This window comes from Hetaerina americana, unplaced genomic scaffold (genome assembly GCF_022747635.1).
Source record: "Hetaerina americana unplaced genomic scaffold, ioHetAmer1.1.p SCAF_12, whole genome shotgun sequence".
In the NCBI taxonomy this organism is placed as follows: Eukaryota; Metazoa; Arthropoda; class Insecta; order Odonata; family Calopterygidae; genus Hetaerina; species Hetaerina americana.
Window position 1 is genome coordinate 983,667 of NW_027286292.1, and position 16,334 is coordinate 1,000,000.

Here is a 16,334-nt window from a genome sequence, read left to right on the forward strand (position 1 = left end):
GTAGCTGCCGCTGACAGTGGATTTCTCAGTGATGTGTTAACTTGCTGACTGAGAATGATGAATAAAATGAGCACATTTTTATTATGTTATTATTATTGACTTTGTATTGTTTTTCTATTATCATACCGGCTAATGGCAACGTTTCGGCTCATCCAGCCATGGGTAGGCAGGAATAAAAACTCATGTAGTGGGTGGAGCTTTTTGCTACAGAGCGGGGAGCCGTGGTTCAAATCCCGGTTGACGTCTATGGGCACCCTCAGCTTCTTCAGCACGCAAACGATGTGGTTTTTCGGTTATCAGATCGTCATGGGAAATCCCGGGCGTAACAGGTTAATGAACTGCCCTTGCACAATCGTGATGTGTGTATTTCACGCGCCTTAGGGCTCATTACGTGGTGAGCCCTACCGTAGTCAACTCAACCAACCCTTGGATTGATCACTGGAGTGGGTCAGTGGCAGAGCGTGTCTTTAACACATGGAATCTTCATTTAGTAAAATATGCAATTTTTAAGCATGAACTTTGTGTCATTAGGTATGTCTAACTCGTCATTCGTAAATCACCGCACTGAGGTATGATTAGGTTTGATTCATTTTCGTAGAAACCGTGGGAGTAGGTATAGAATATGATGTTTTCCGAGGCCGTTCACGTTTCCTCCTTCCACGCGGTGACCATTCTAACAGAGTTCTTGGCCATATTTCCACGTCCACTCTTCGAACATGGCCATACCATTGGAGAGGAATCTAGCAATCGCAGATTTTTTCGAGTCCATTGCTTGTTCCGTGTTTTCATTTTATTCCTTTCTGAATTGGATATCCTGGCTTATTTTCCCATCCCATCCATCTCGACAACTTTTGTGTAATTTTTCAGGCGTTCACATAAAGTCCATCTCCCTGCCCCAGTGGTCAGAATGTCCTCCACTACTTTTTGCATGATTCTCTTTATTTTATTTGATATAACTCTGCTTCGTAGAACCTCATTTAACATTTTAATCGCTCTCGAGTCTGAACTACTCTGTATTCCACTTCATGTTTACACCCTGCGGATTCTTTAATAACGAAACCTAAATGCTTGAACCGTTGTTTGCGTGTATGGTTCCTTGGGGCTTTTATCTTTTCCATCCTCCTACTATCAGATATTTCGTTTTATTGTTGTTTAGTCGAAGGTGAATTTAAAATGTTTAAGAACTTTCTTATCATAGCTTAGCATCCTGCCGGCTTTGAGAAATCAGTACGTGGTCATCTGGCAACAGCAAAGAGTATGGTGTTCCATGCCTAAAGGGGTCGCCAATGCCATTTCAGGCTCTATTTGATTGTTTTAACAGATTTTGCACTTATATTGTGAAAGTTCTTTTATATTTTATGTCTTTTAGATGTTTGGGAAAAAAGCAGAACTTCTTTCCCATCATATCTGCAGCTTGAGAATGTTGGTACCTACATTTTAGTGATGTTTGTTGTGATCCTCTTCGTCAGATCCATTGCTTTCCAAAATTGACTAATGGGTAGAAAACCATAGGCCTTTTCAAGGTCCAAAAATATCAAATGAACTTCAAGGCATTAAACAGTGCATCTTCTCCCGTCTTTGTCTGAGGCTCGAAATGTGCTCCAAAGAGAATCGTCCCATAATAAACCCTGCCTGATCTTTTCTTCCCTTCCCTCCTACTTCCGTTCTCGTATCTATTGTTCCAATCTATTGTAAAGAATGATGCTAAATATTCTGCCGATGGATGCCGTTCGAATGTAGAAGATAAATACTGTTCTTTCGGTATTTCATCTTCTTCCAGAATCTGTCCGAGCAATTTACTGGGAATTACTTTACTTAATCAACTTCGGTGGACCGTGTGGGATCTCCATAATTCTATCACAATCCCCCCTTGCCTTTCCATTCCTTCGTTTCCTGAGTGCCCATTTCACTTCTACCTCTCGAATGGGCTCCGCACACTTAAGTTCCACCTCTTTCCCAGCCATCTTCTTTTAATCTGCTCCTTTCGTCTTTTCTCAACTATTAGTTCTTCGAAGTGCTGTTTCCATTGCGCCAAAGATGCAGGCTGTAGAGCTGGGGCAGAATTTTTCGTCGTTTACATTTTTCTTATCATACTCCAGGATTTTGAAGCTCTTCTATATCCCAATGAATGATCTATTTCCCAGCATAATCTTTCACATGAGTCATCCGGACATTTTATGTACAAATGTTTTGACCATCTTAATGCATGTGTTGCACCATTTAAATCTGCAGCATTCCTTGAGTTCGACAATTTCTGATATTGTGTCTTCTCTGTTCCACAACTTGCAGTGCCTCGAAGGTCGTCCATTTCTTTCTTCCTTAATGTCTTCTCTCCCTTCCTTGAGGTTCTTCACCTGTTTCCACAATCGATTGGTTCCAGAAACCATATAATTATTTGGCATTCCAATTCTCATAGGCCGCAAGCTGCCTTTGCTTGTCTTTTGGGCATATATATTTTGCTCTTTCTTCCTTCAGCGAAAATATATTTCTGATACGATCTGGAGCTAGAGTTAGGAAACCAGATCACTTGCCGATTCACGTTTTATTCCTCGCTTTATTCTTACATTCTGTACTTCGATTATACTTATTTTTGGTGCAATTACATAGTCTGTAACTGATTTCTGGTATATCGCTGAATTAATATACGCAAGCTTAAGAATTTATTTTTGCTGGATTTTGTCTTCATGAAAGCACATTCTTGATCCTTACAGGGATCATTGGATCATTGTCTCTATCTTCTCCCCCAAGAACTCGAACCTCGTCTTTTATTCTCCTTCCAACTTCCGTTGAAGTCACCTATTATAATTACCTCGTGTCCATCTGGACATCATCGCTCAGCTCTTTGGTCCACCGAAAAAATCTCTTCTCTCAGCATCTTCTACTTCCCACTTCGTTCCATTTACTTACATCGTTATTTCAATCTCTCTTTTATTGACTTCCTTCCAATTGTTAAATCTTGTTTCCACTTCTTTGTTTACCAGAGCATTTACTCCATATTTGGCTCTCTGCTTTTTATACTCCACTCTAAAAAAGAATAGAATTTGCAATCATTTCCTCTCCTCGGCCCTTCCTTTTTGGTTCTCCCATTCATAGATATCCACTCCCAAGGGCTGCATTTCCTCTATTATATCCTCATTTTTTCCACTCATTCCCCGCGTATTCCATGTTGCATCAATTAAGATCATTCTACGCAGCCGAAGTCTTCGGTTAATCCGTCCGCCTTTATTTTATTTGGGGAACGTTGCGATATTATTTTCATTCAGGCAGTGTTTAGGTTCTCCGCCGAAACCCCATCGTGGACGACCAGGATTTTATATCTGGGTTTTCTTCCATAGGAGGATTAGCTCTGCCCTGCGTTTAGTCCCTCTGTCTCACCCTATCCACCTCCCGTTGAGGGAGGACGTGGGGAGTTGTTTCTCCTCGGGACAATGTGAGCTTTCCGTCCGTCTGTCCCCTGGTTCGGGTAACTTCCTCACGCCTGCAGTAAGTAGCATGGGGGTTGCTGGAGTGCTGACTACTCTTTGTCTGCCCGGACGGCTCTTGCCCCTCTATCCCGAGTAATTAGTGGCGCTTTCGGCACTGATAGCTGCTAGTCGCCGAGTGACTAGTAGCTATCTGTGCTAGACTTCTATAGGATTTGACCGTACATTTAGCCCATATTGCCCTCGCAAGCGCCCGACTTCTATTGTCCCCAGCTGCTTGGTAATCTATGTAGTGTGCTCGTTTATTTCTCAGCATTTCTGGAAGATATTCCACCGCCCGAATTCCGATGGTTGCACGTACATATTTTTAGCTTCCCCGTACGGCTTCTGAATTAACTTGTAAGAAATAGAAATCCAACCACCAAAAGGCCATACATTTTCCATCTTTGATTTTGAAGGATAACGTCGTCGAATTTAGCTCGTTCCCCATCTCTTGATTATTTAATCGTATTTTACCTCCCGAGTCTAAGGCTTTGGTAAATTGGCTGCCACACGATTAACATTTTCCTGCCTAAACACAGCGGTGAATGCGGTGGGCCATTGTGTGGACTGCCCCCCCTCCCCTCCCCCCAAGTTCCTAAATCCGGCTCGCGTAAGGCTGTCGGGAAGTGGTACGGGAATGGTCATGTCGAGCCCCGAATTCGTTTATTTACGACTAAGTAGCCCCTTTTCGTTTTCTGTTGCAAAACCGTGTGTTGCAAAAGTCCATTTGTATTCTATGCGAAGGGGAGTGCGTGTACAAAAAGTAAACGTAGCTGCCTTAGCGTTTCGTGGGCACCGGAAATCGATCTGTGGGCGCGAATCAAATGTATTGGAGAAAAACTTAATTTGGGGAAAGCGACTCTGGTTCCGACCTTGACTGAAATCATTCGGTGGATTAGTATGTTTTCTCTTTTTCACCCTTACATCCTAAAAATTAGTTACGCTTAGCTGCGAGTTTCATCCAGTGGTAACCAACCGTTCGTCTCCCCGTCAAAAGATGGCTAAAATGCAATGCGTTGGCCATGGACGGCTCCTGGACTCCCCGCTCGTCTAGGAAATTCGGCTCGATTGAACATTCGAGGAATAGATTCGTATTTAACACTTAATGAAAATGTGGCTTTAATTTGTGGATTGATGTAATGTTATTCTCCTCTCCCCTCCCTCCCCACTGCATGTGCATTCAATCCGGCGGCGTATGGGAAAGATGGGAGCCGATATTACATGTCGCGCGCGAATTATATTATTAACAGAAACTCCCCATGGCCTCACCTTTACCATATGTTGCGAAAACGGTGCATGCTTATTTGGAAAACTTTACTTTCGTCGTTGGATAATTATTTAAATAAAAGCATGGCAGCAACAGAATTAACTTTGAAGAAATAATCCTTAGCTTCTCTGGTTCATTACGATTCCAGAATTTCGGTATTTGCACTATTTCAATCAGATGTCACAAGGGTGTAGACGGTTTTATCCCTTGGAAACACTTGAATATTTCTGTTGGTGATGTAATCGGGCAATTGGGTGCATGCAACGTTGGACTCTTCCACGGGTTTTTATTTAGAAACATCATGCATAAAATTCAGCATTTTTTCCGCTTTCTTCGGTTGCATTCAGCACTCATTCAGTTGCATTCTGCCACTCATCACGGCTCAATCAAACATACATTCGCGGAGGGTAAAGGTGTGGTGCCAAATGACAGGGATGTCGGCACACATTAATAAATCGAACTAAATGTACCCCAGTGTGCATTGTGTGCACAAGAGTAAAATACTTGCACGAGGCTCTGATAAAGACCTCGAGCCTCCGCTTTCGTTAGGAACCGATGGACAAACGGACTCCTAGTTGGACGAACCCGCGGCCAAAACACTGGCATGGTTGCCAAGCATGTCTGATTTCATTCTTCTCAGACTTTTCCGGTTTTGACGAACTAACAATCATGTTTTTACCTACTTTTCCTTAAAGTATAGCCTAAAACAACCCTGAAGGCACTGCTTCCAAGTATTACCACCTAAAATAATCTGCATGCAGTTGATTTTTTTACACTTTTACAGCGTATTTTATGAAAATAAAATGATTCTGGGATGTGGAAGGGATATTGCAGTTTCCCCATGAGGGGAGGCATAGAACCTTCTGCCGATGATAAACGAAGAGGTCCCCAGACTCGGGGGGAGGTTACTTTTCATATGAGTTTGAATATTATTCGTTAACCGAGCCGCTTTAACCCGCGAATGATCACGCAGTCAAAGCGACCGCAGATCAAGGGAAAGTACTGTTTTTTCGGGATTTGTAACCGATTTGTGGATCAGCTCATTTGAAAGTTTTGGAGATTTTTGTGTGGGGTGTGTTTAATCTTTTGACATCCCTTGAAAATATGTCTGATATGGAGGCTGCATTCATTGTGAAGCCAACTGCAATACGTCGGGATTTTCATTCCGAAGAGAGAAAATCTCTCTTTTAAATGTTTTTTTCTAAAATGTGATTTTTATAAAACACTTTATTGAGTCGGGTGGTTCTACGTCTGATGAGCAGTTGGAAACGTGCAATGGAAATTCTATTTGTACATCACGTACTATTAAAAATCAATTGATTCACATACGTAGAGTCGTATTTCACCGTAAAGTTCAGAGAGAAAAGTGAAGAGTAACGGTGGATTTTTCTCCAAGCAGCCGCCGGGACAGAACAGCCTTCACCTGGTGGTTTATTTATCGATATCGGTTTGGGAGGTATGAGAGGGGAGCATATTTGAGCTCTAACCCTCAAAGAATATTAAGCTGAAAGCACACCAACGTACATTTTTTCAGAGACAATGAGAACATTCTAATTTAAGGATGGATAGACTCAGTGCACCCGTATTCAGCGGAGCTGCTCAAAACGGCGAGTATTTCCGCCGTTTTGCGGCGTACCAAATCTAATAAATGCGCTAAATCTGCGGGAGTTCGTCTTCTGGTCGGCCGGGCTCAGTTACCTCGCCGAATCGCTCGCACACCGTGCAATGCCCGTCGTTCGGGCATTTCGAACGGCCAAAGACTGACTGCTCTTTTAAGTATCACCACTCGGGGATATCTTTAACAGCTTAAAAAAAATTCCCTTTTCCTCTCGAGCAATCCGAGAATTTCCCCATCGTGGTCTCCCACTCATCCCATAGGCAAATAATCGTAATTCTCGGCGGAAAGCCTCCAACTTAACCTTCCAACCGTCTTAACCTAGGACACCAAGATCAAAACGATCCTTCCCTCAGCGATTCGCCCGTCTTCAGGGAAATTCCTTTCTCTAAATTGGCAATTAGCAAAACCCATGTGCCGAAATTCAGTCTTCGCGGCGGCCCAGATGTTTATCTCGCCGTTCCTCTTTGCCACAATGCATATGTACCCCCTCAAGCACTGCAACTCTCTACGGACGCCACCCAACCCCTCTACCATATGAGCCAACCGACCCCTGATGAAATTCAATACACTTACTATTCACCCTATTCATCTCTCATTCTAACCATCTTCACGGACGCTTTCGCCGCTTCCCTTGCATCGCACCGTTGCTCTCCCGACATATTTCCTCCATATGTCTCGTTACTCTTAATTAGAATCGTCTTCCCCCATAGAAGGAGAAAAGTAAAAGACCCGGAACATATGGAATAAAACATGTCAAAAATTAAAGGAAACATAGTAACGAAACCAATAAATAAGATATGATTAATGGTATTCACACTCCAATTTTTCCATTGGACCAACCATATAGTGAATTCGCCCGTCTTCAGGGAGGGTATTTTGGAGTGTTCTTTGTATTTAACTCGTCCATCTCTAACCGCATTTCATGACTTGCCCAGTTCTTTGGTTCCTTCTTCCACTTAGTCCTTGTTTCACACCCTTAAAAAATGATACTTTATATGGAACACTTTTAAAATATTTTCCTTACTTCTTTGCTGATTATTTTGTATCTCATCAGTTGTGCCGACACACAGTTTTTAATTGACCAGTCCCACTTCGAACTCCTTTGTTGACACTTTCCAGATATTGAAAGGAATGTACCACATCAAATTTCCTACTGCTCAACGTGATTGTAATTCGATATTTGTTCTTTGAAATATTGATAAACATCGATGAGTTGATGCTTATCTTCCCCCTGTAAACCTTCATATTATCTCTTATTGATCACCTCTTCGCTCCCAAGCCTTCACAGACTAATCGTCTGTATATTTGACAAGTGTGCAGCCTCCCACATCCCCACAATATTTCGCCGTTTCCCAATCCAGTGTTCCCTCATGAGGTGACCGCGTATGCAATCAACTTGGGGTCATGTCAGCTGCGTCACGGAGGAGGAAGGCATTTGACTCCTGAACCCCCCCCCCCCCCTCCGGCCATCAAGAATCGAGTGAGACTATCTACAGAGCCATCTCCAGTTAGACCCGAAAAAGGCAGTTATTAATGTACGAGACATGTCATTTTGCCATGTCTTTCATGAAAATCCTCAGGTGGTCTCGACACACTGCTCGACATTTTGTCCGTTTACGAGAATTTTTCATGCGTATTGAGTGACGATTGAAGTGTTCCTAATGGCAGATATTATTTTCGATTAATGCATTCTCCAGGCCACCCAGGCCTAAGATAAGACTTGACCTCTCTCATGCAATGTGTGCTCATGATTGAAAGGTCTAGTAATTTGAGAAGTAGTAAGACGTTGTTTACCATAAGATCATTCATGTCCAAAGATGATGTCTATGTCCAATGCCAGAGTGCTCACTGAGATAAAGTCATCTTTACTTCAAATTAAGCAATTGAAGTGGTCGAAAATGTTTTTTGAAAAGAGAAAATTCGGAAATTCTTATTGTCAGGGAAGAAACATAATAATTTTATTCTAATGGATACATTTGTATTCACGAAGGCCTTTGATTTCCTTCTGCCACACAGCAATTTGCAAATTGCTGTCGAGTGGTTTTCATCTTCATCTTCATAATACCCCGCAAGCTGCCGCAAGGGCATGTGGTGCGGGTGTTAGGTCATCAGCCAAGGGTTTGTGGTCACCACCACATGCAAAATCAACACATTCATGCAAACCTACTCAAACACAATTCATTCGAAAACCCTTTCAACTTAGGGCCTTGGGTGATGGCTGATGATGGAGTGTATGGGACATAGTGAAGAATGCTCATTGTGAAGTTCTACTGCTTACCTGGGAAAGTGGCATGCAGCTGGTTGAGTTAATGTTTGATCAATTAGTTCCATATGGAGTACTTAGCAATCATGATACCCTGAACGAGATATAAGATAAATTTACAATGATGTCTCTAAGTGTTACTTATTAGGAGAGGATATTGCATGTCGTAAATAGGATTTGTCTTGTCGGTAAAAGATTGATACCAGAAATTGGCCAACGAAAATAATCATCCACATCAAATATTGGTGGGTATTGCAAATTTAAAAGGTGTTAAGATGGAGGAAATTGTCATCGGCAGTAGTCATTACATATGAATTGGAAGAAAATCAAGTAACATCCTTGAAAAAAGTAAGGGAAAAATAGTGATGAATGAGGGAAATTTGTTGGTATTTTCTTTCCCCTTATTAAATTACAGCCTTATTGGGCCGTGACACAATTTGATGTGTGCAGTCGATCTATTTTTTATTGTTATTCCTCTAAACTTAGGTTTAAATTCCCTTATTTTTGCTGTATTCGTTTTGAGTCCTTTATTGCTGCCATTAATCTGGGTTTCAATTTAGTTTTAATTGAAAATAGTGTAATTATATAGATTTATATTGTATAGTTGATTTTGCCTCTTGTCTCTCATGTCCCAATGTTCATCTCGGCTTCTATCATGCGCTTGAGAAGAGGAGGGGGGGGAGGGAGGGGTGATTAAGGAAAAGGCGGGGGGGGGGGCTCGGCTGCAGCTCTGGGGAATGTAATCCACCATATGTGCCGTATGCCCTGTTAGTTGAGAATGAACTCGTGGACATCATGTTTTTCCTCCAGTGAGATAGCAGCCTGGATAAGGGAACCAATGCCAAACTATCACAGAATTTTAAATACCCTATGACTTTGCAAAGAAAGTACATGCATAACAGAAGTGTCCAGGAAATTGGACTGCTCAGAAAAAACTCCCTTTAGACATTTTTGGTGCATCTTTGAAGAGCTATGAAAAAGTGTGTGATGTCATGCATACTCGTAATCTACATCTGCGGGTCTCCCATTTTTTTGTAATGCTAGTGTTGATCTGGCCGAGGCAACTGAAAGATTTCTAAGAGTTACATGGCTGATGCAGTTGCTTAAGTGCTTTTATTAGAACATTTGTGATTGAGACTCCCTATTCCAACCTTTTCCATAATTGACTTAATTTTGGTTATTATATACTCTAGATATATCTGGTTGAATTCCTCCCTCACCCCCTGAAACCCCCGAGGAAGAATTGACCTGAGTCTTCTACCATTTTTACGGCATCAGAAACTATTGCCGAATCAAATATTCAAGGAAATGTGGTATGTGGTTGAGATTTGCATGGGGAAGTTGTTCCGCTTGATCTAGATTATGATGTAGAACACTATTATTTTTCATGTTAAAATCTTCATCAAGGAAAATTAGGCAAATACGTAGCCTGAGGTGACTGGTACAGCCCAAAGAGTTGCTACAGTTCTACTACAGAAGATACTGAATTTGCTTAAATTTCATATTTTTGTTTTTGGGTCTCTCTTGGAAGAAAATAATTACATAAACAAGTTGCCTTGGGTTTTAGCACTCTTTGTACACCTCCTCTAATTTTTATGTGGTTTATGTGTTAATATCTTTCCATCTAGTAGGAACCAAGCAAATTCTTTGTTGTGTAAGCTATTCAGTATGCATATTATACATAATGGGTGTGTAATAAATCTTGTTTTACTATTTGTTTCTATCTTAGGTTTCTGTTATTTCTGAGTTTACTCTGGTCATCATTTGAATAAGGCTGAATATGTACCTGAAGACATCACTGTTGGTGTTGATTCTGCTTTTGGTAGGCCAACGCTGCCATGGAGAATTGTATACCGCTTTGGCTGATATGGAAGAACTACTTGAAACTGAGGCTGTGCTCATTCGGACATTGGAGGGATACATAGACGCACAGGAAAATAAACTTCGATTGCTAAAGAGGTAAATAGAGCAAACGTACTTGGTAAAGTAATGCGAATGCCCCTTGCTGGGGTGCCAGCACTGTACTAAGCGAGGTGTAAGTACTCTAAATGTTATGTAAAAATGCTGACTGAGAGTAGCATCCTGTAGACTCCTCACCCTCAACATTTGTACCATGCTTGCCCATTTGGAGCCTGTCAATGACTTAAAGAGAATGACGCAATTATGTCCTGTGGTTATTATCCCACCTTATACTCTCAAGATTGCCTTTAATTTATGGAGTAATATTATTTTAGGTCTCATCATGGCTGTTATCTGCTGTGCCATAAATTCCTTTATTAAAAAACATTGCATGTTAGATTGATTGCCCACGGTGGGCTTCTAACTGAATTTTTTTTTCTTTAGTGGTCCGGTGCAAGTCATAAAAACATGCTTGTTGCACTAAGCAACCATGCGCAATTCAGCTATATTCCCTGCCACACTGAATGCTTCCTTATGCATTGCCATTTCTTTCTATTCTGAATCAACTATTTATCCAAGGAAGTTATTTCTTTCCTGTGCATTGAATTAGTAGATTTAAATGTCTGGGCTAATGAAATTGATAATAGTATGGATGACATTAATGAGGAGATTGAAAATCATTATGGGGGGATGGCATTCTTCCAATTATCACGTATGCTGTGAATCTAGCGTTTTTATTGCAAATGGGTTAGGTTTTTTTCATTATTTATTATTACAAATTAAATAACTACTGAAGGCCCCCATTTGCAATGCTTTCAATCTTCTCTTATCCGCTGCTCTTTGCTGTCCATTCTTCACTCTGGTATAGAAGTACTCGTCCAGCTCACTCCGGATGTGTGTTTACTTTGATGAACTACTTCCCTACCACAAGGCTTTTGTTGTTTGGTGTTGGTAGACTTTTCTTGTGGTAAAATGTCTTCTTGTGGTAGAATGTCTCCTGGGCTATTTTAATTATTTCTATCATTGCTGCTTCTGCTCCCCAAGTAAAACTTATTTTTATTTCTAGCTTTTAATTCCTTTATTTCCCTCCTCTGTTGCCATCTGCTTTTGGTCTTGCACCGTAATCTTTGCTTTATTTTCATTTATCTTCAAATAATACATTGTCATCACTTTCTCATAGGTTAGCTGATATCATTATGAGATCTCTCCCTCTTTCTCTCTCTGGCAACTATGAACAATGAATAATATACACTGAAAAGTACATATAGAAGCTGGTATGGATGCAGTTGAATTTTGTATTTCTGTGGCACATATTCCTATCTCAACTGTTATCATTGGTGTTCAGGTTCATTGTTTTGGTGAAATATTGTTAAATGGCATGGTAAAAAGTTTTAAAAACTGTGGGTATGTATCAGCTGGATAAGTTAACTGGATGGCAGGCACCGTTCTCATTGGAGTCTGTGAGCTATCCTTCTCAATTGTCATGCTCAGTCACAACAGCCTTGTGGACATGGCCATATGTTTAACTGCCACAACAGCACATGCTGTCATTATTGACTCGAGTGAGCAAAGTCTCACATGTTCATTTTTGATTTAGTAAATATGTCGCGTGGAACTCATCTTGTTCACGAGTCATTTTGTTATTGCTTTTGACATTTAAATGTAAAGTTTGGTTGAGGGTTAAGAATTTGATTTTTCTCTTTGATTGTTGCATGGCTCAAGCTTTTCTTTTTGATTTACAGGTTTGCTGCGGAGTATGCCAAAGAGCATTATGAAGCTAGTCAAGATGTACAACTGTATCTCTCGAACCCCATAAATGCCTACTTATTAGTAAAGAGACTGACAACGGATTGGAAAGAGGTTGAAGCTACAATGCTGGATGATGTTGGCCTTGGTGAGAGAATGTTGACTTTTGTGTTTGGAATTAGTCTGGCATAGACTAACAAGTGTTAATGCAGGAGCCATTTTATGGGGCTACGTGAAATATTTTCATGGCATTGGATTTGTGCTGACATAATTTTAACCATGTGTCAAGTCAAATTGCAATGGAGTGGGCGCAGCTTTATATTGTGAAATAAAACCACTGCACTCTTTTTGTGATGCAGCAGTTGGCCTATCTGCAGTGCATCATGTCATTTACACTGTGGTTAGAGGGTTAAAGTAGCATGGGGTATGCCATTAAATATGGTAATTAATTAATTGATGCAAGGGAAAGATGATCCTGATCCCAAATAACTGGAAATTTTTCCAAGGACTTCAATTAAAAGTGAGGATTCAGCTCCAGGCAATTGCACTCGTCGACATATCTAAGCATAAATTGCTTCTTTTCTAGATTTCATATCAATGCCTCATTGAGTCTTCCCTTAACTGCAAGGACACTGTCAGAATAGTCTTTTGTAAAAAATTAGATTCAGTGGTGCTGGGATCTTTTAGACATTAATTGCTCTTAATTCATTCATTAGGGTGTTTCTCATGAAAATTGGTTGTCAGGTTCATTTGTGGTTGCATTCGGCCACGCTTATACTCGTTCCATGAACTTCGTCCGAATTGGCTTTGATTTACTTGTGTTTAGGTATTTAAATAGAAGTGTTTAATCAGCACAGGAAACTCATATTTTTCCATTTTTTAAATAAACAAAAATTTGTTGCTTCAATCGAGTATGAAAATGGAACCACATGATTGATGTAGCTAAAATTGAGAGATGAGGCTTACTGGAGGCAATGCATACTCTGTTACCCCAAGCGCTGTCTCTTGGATTTTCTATGGAGTTATTGAAAGACCAGTGTAGATTTATAATTTTGCTTTTCATAGTTTTTTTAATTTCTCTGCATCTTGGTGGTAATTATTACCATAGGATGATATTCACTTATAGCATCTTTGGAGGTGTAAATAATATTATGGCTGGTAAAGAAAAAATCCAATTTACCCGCCCCATAGTTGCTAAACAGATGTGGCAATAGTTATGCGACCCAGTGATGTTCCAAGAACCCTTGTGTGGAATACCTTGTACTGTTTTCAGCCAGTTATCCATGGAGCCATGATCTGTGTCATGGCACTCTCACTCAGGATAGATGGCATGGCCTTCGACATTTGTCCCTCTAGTGTAAACTCCTGCCGTTATTACACTTGGAGTGGGTCTTATGGGTGTGGTTGTTCTATCCAATGCTCTGCCTTTCTGTAATTGGTGCAGCATTAATTCAATTTCAATCTAAATATAAAATGAATGTACCTACAGTTGTAAAGCAATGGAAACAAGATAGGCGAGGCCATAAACTTGATTGGCAATAGGCTTGTAAAGGGGGTATCTTTCCCCTTACTTGCAACTTTGTTTTACCTCCCCCCCCCTTTACAAACCTACTGCCAATCAAGCTTACAGTCTCGGCTATCTCATTTTCAATTTCAATCCCTATCTTAAGTTTGTTTGCTCAATGCTTCCAGTGACTCAAGTAGTTACGTAAGAACTCTTTGGCCATCAAGGGTGTCCCATTCCCCACCCTGTGCAGACACTCAAATTCATGTGAAAACATTCTGCAGCAGAATGCTGTGATGATTTTCCCTGACGGTAATGTGCTTGTGAGTGATGTTGCTGTGTTTGTGCACATGTGCTGTGTGCTGATGTTTGAGTGGCAGCAGTTGTTGCTTCATTTTTGGCCTTGAATTAATATACTAAAGGGGATATATATACTACCTTGATCAAAAAGTTCCCGGAATAACCACCGTGTGGCGCTCCCATCGTTCCGATTTGAGTTCTGTTTTTTTTGTTAAATTGGTACATCTGTTGTTGATATTCCCTTTAAATCTTAGTGTCATAACTTGACATTTGCAAAAGTTACGTAGCCAAGAGTACATCTATCTCTGTGTGTGTTGGCGATTTTTTACAATTTCAGAAATGGATTTAAATTTGCAACAACGAACTTGTATTAAATTTTGCGTAAGAAACGGATTTAGTGGCGCACGGACGTTGGAAATGTTGGAAAAGTGTTTCGGCAACGATTCTCTAAAAAAAACGGTCGTTTACCAGTGGCACGAGCGGTTCAGAAGTGGTCGTGAGTCAATCGAAGATGATGAACGCAGTGGCAGACCATCGACATGGAAAGTCGGTGAAAAAATTGATAAAGTAAAAGAAATGTTGGTCAATAACCGCAAATTAACCATCAGAGAAATAGCGGAGGACTTGAACATTGCCTATGGATCCGCCCAAGACATTGTGGTTAATGATTTGGGTTTCCGTCGTGTAGCAGCAAAGTTGGTGCCAAAAGACCTCAATTTCATGCAAAAAAGAGACCGTGTTGACGTCGCAAAAGACATGATTTGCGAGGCTGAATCCGATCCCACATTCATCAAAAGGATCATTACTGGAGACGAGACGTGGGTTTATGAGTACGACACGCAATCCAGACATCAGGCAAGTGAATGGCGTTCACCAAATGAGCCGAGACCAAAAAAACCACGTCGTTTTCAGTCAAAAAAGAAGGCAATGCTGACGGTTTTCATGGATTACAACGGTGTAGTGCATCATGAATTTTTGCCAGAAGGCCAGACAGTAAACAAAGAGTATTATTTGGGCGTTATGAGACGTTTGCGTGAAGCAATTCGCCGAAAGAGACCAGAATTGTGGGCAGAAAACTCGTGGATTTTGCACCATGATAACGCACCGTCGCACAGTGCTATCATTATTCGTAATTTTTTGACGAAAAATGCAACAAATACCATCCAACAGCCACCGAATTCACGTGATTTGGCTCCCTGTGACTTCTTTCTGTTCAATCGAGTTAAAAAACCATTACGGGGAACGCGTTTTAGCAGCCGAGAGGAAGTAATGGAAAAATCGCAGGAAGCACTGATGGACATACCGAAAACCGAATATAAAAAATGTTTCGAGGATTGGATCAAGCGCTGGCATAAGTGTGTTGCAGTCGATGGGGATTACTTTGAAGGGGACAATATAGATTTAGATGAATAAACTTGTATTTTTAATTTTCTGAATAAATTCCGGGAAATTTTTGATCAAGGTAGTATACTGTAATTTATGTATATAGCCACAAATTTTTTGACACCCATAATCCCATAAATTTTGTTGCTTACACCAGACTGGCTGAGTAAACAAGAAAGGGTAGGAAAGTCAATGTTGACATTTTCCGTTGGAATCTTACTGAATTTTTAATTTTTATGTTTAAAATTAAAGAAATAATAATTAATTAGTGAACAATTAGAAGATGTTTTTTAATCATTCTAAAAAGAATAATTGAAATAAATCTGTTGTCTATTTATGCATTTTTTATTGCACTTGCTTTAAATAGCTATTGTTGATTAACTACTGTGTTTATTCTTACATGTGTGCTAATTAAAAAAATATACGATGACAGTGTAAGATTTTAAGGGCGTTGGCATGCATTTCTAATTCTTAGTTATGGTATTTCTGTCGTGGAATCTTTCTAATGTTCCTTTGGCAAAATGCCTTTTTGATTATGTTCATTTTTTCATTTGTGAAGGATTTGTAGAAAATATCACCAGCTACCGGGAGGTACTGAAGTTCCCCTCAGATGAAGACTTAAATGGCGCTGCTGTGGCTTTAATGAGGCTGCAGGACACATACAAGTTGGACACAGCTTCAGTCGCTCGTGGGGAGCTTAACGGTGTCCAGTACAGCACTGCACTATCAGGTATTAATATCGTTCTTGTCGCCCGGCACTTGATAATTTTGGTATTTTTTCCTTTTAAAATTAACACGTTATAACTAATAATATATGTAGAAACTTTTGAAGATTTAACTCCTTATTGATCTCTTTTAGCTGGCGGTTGCTTTGAATTGGGGCGGCAGTC

The 16,334-nt window shown here is 40.4% G+C and overlaps 1 protein-coding gene across 2 annotated transcripts in view; it reads left to right on the forward strand.

The window, feature by feature from the left end:
- Nucleotides 1–16,334, forward strand: part of PH4alphaEFB (prolyl 4-hydroxylase subunit alpha-1) — a 96,206-nt gene that overhangs the window by 60,513 nt on the left and 19,359 nt on the right. For both annotated transcript variants that reach the window (XM_071582584.1, XM_071582585.1), the window contains exons 2-5: nt 10,342–10,571; nt 12,254–12,405; nt 16,004–16,174; nt 16,304–16,334. The exon at nt 16,304–16,334 is cut by the window's right edge and continues 134 nt beyond it. In XM_071582584.1, coding sequence (XP_071438685.1) covers nt 10,393–10,571; nt 12,254–12,405; nt 16,004–16,174; nt 16,304–16,334 — 533 coding nt within the window. In that variant the 5' untranslated portion in view covers nt 10,342–10,392. The remainder of the gene's footprint in view (nt 1–10,341; nt 10,572–12,253; nt 12,406–16,003; nt 16,175–16,303) is intronic.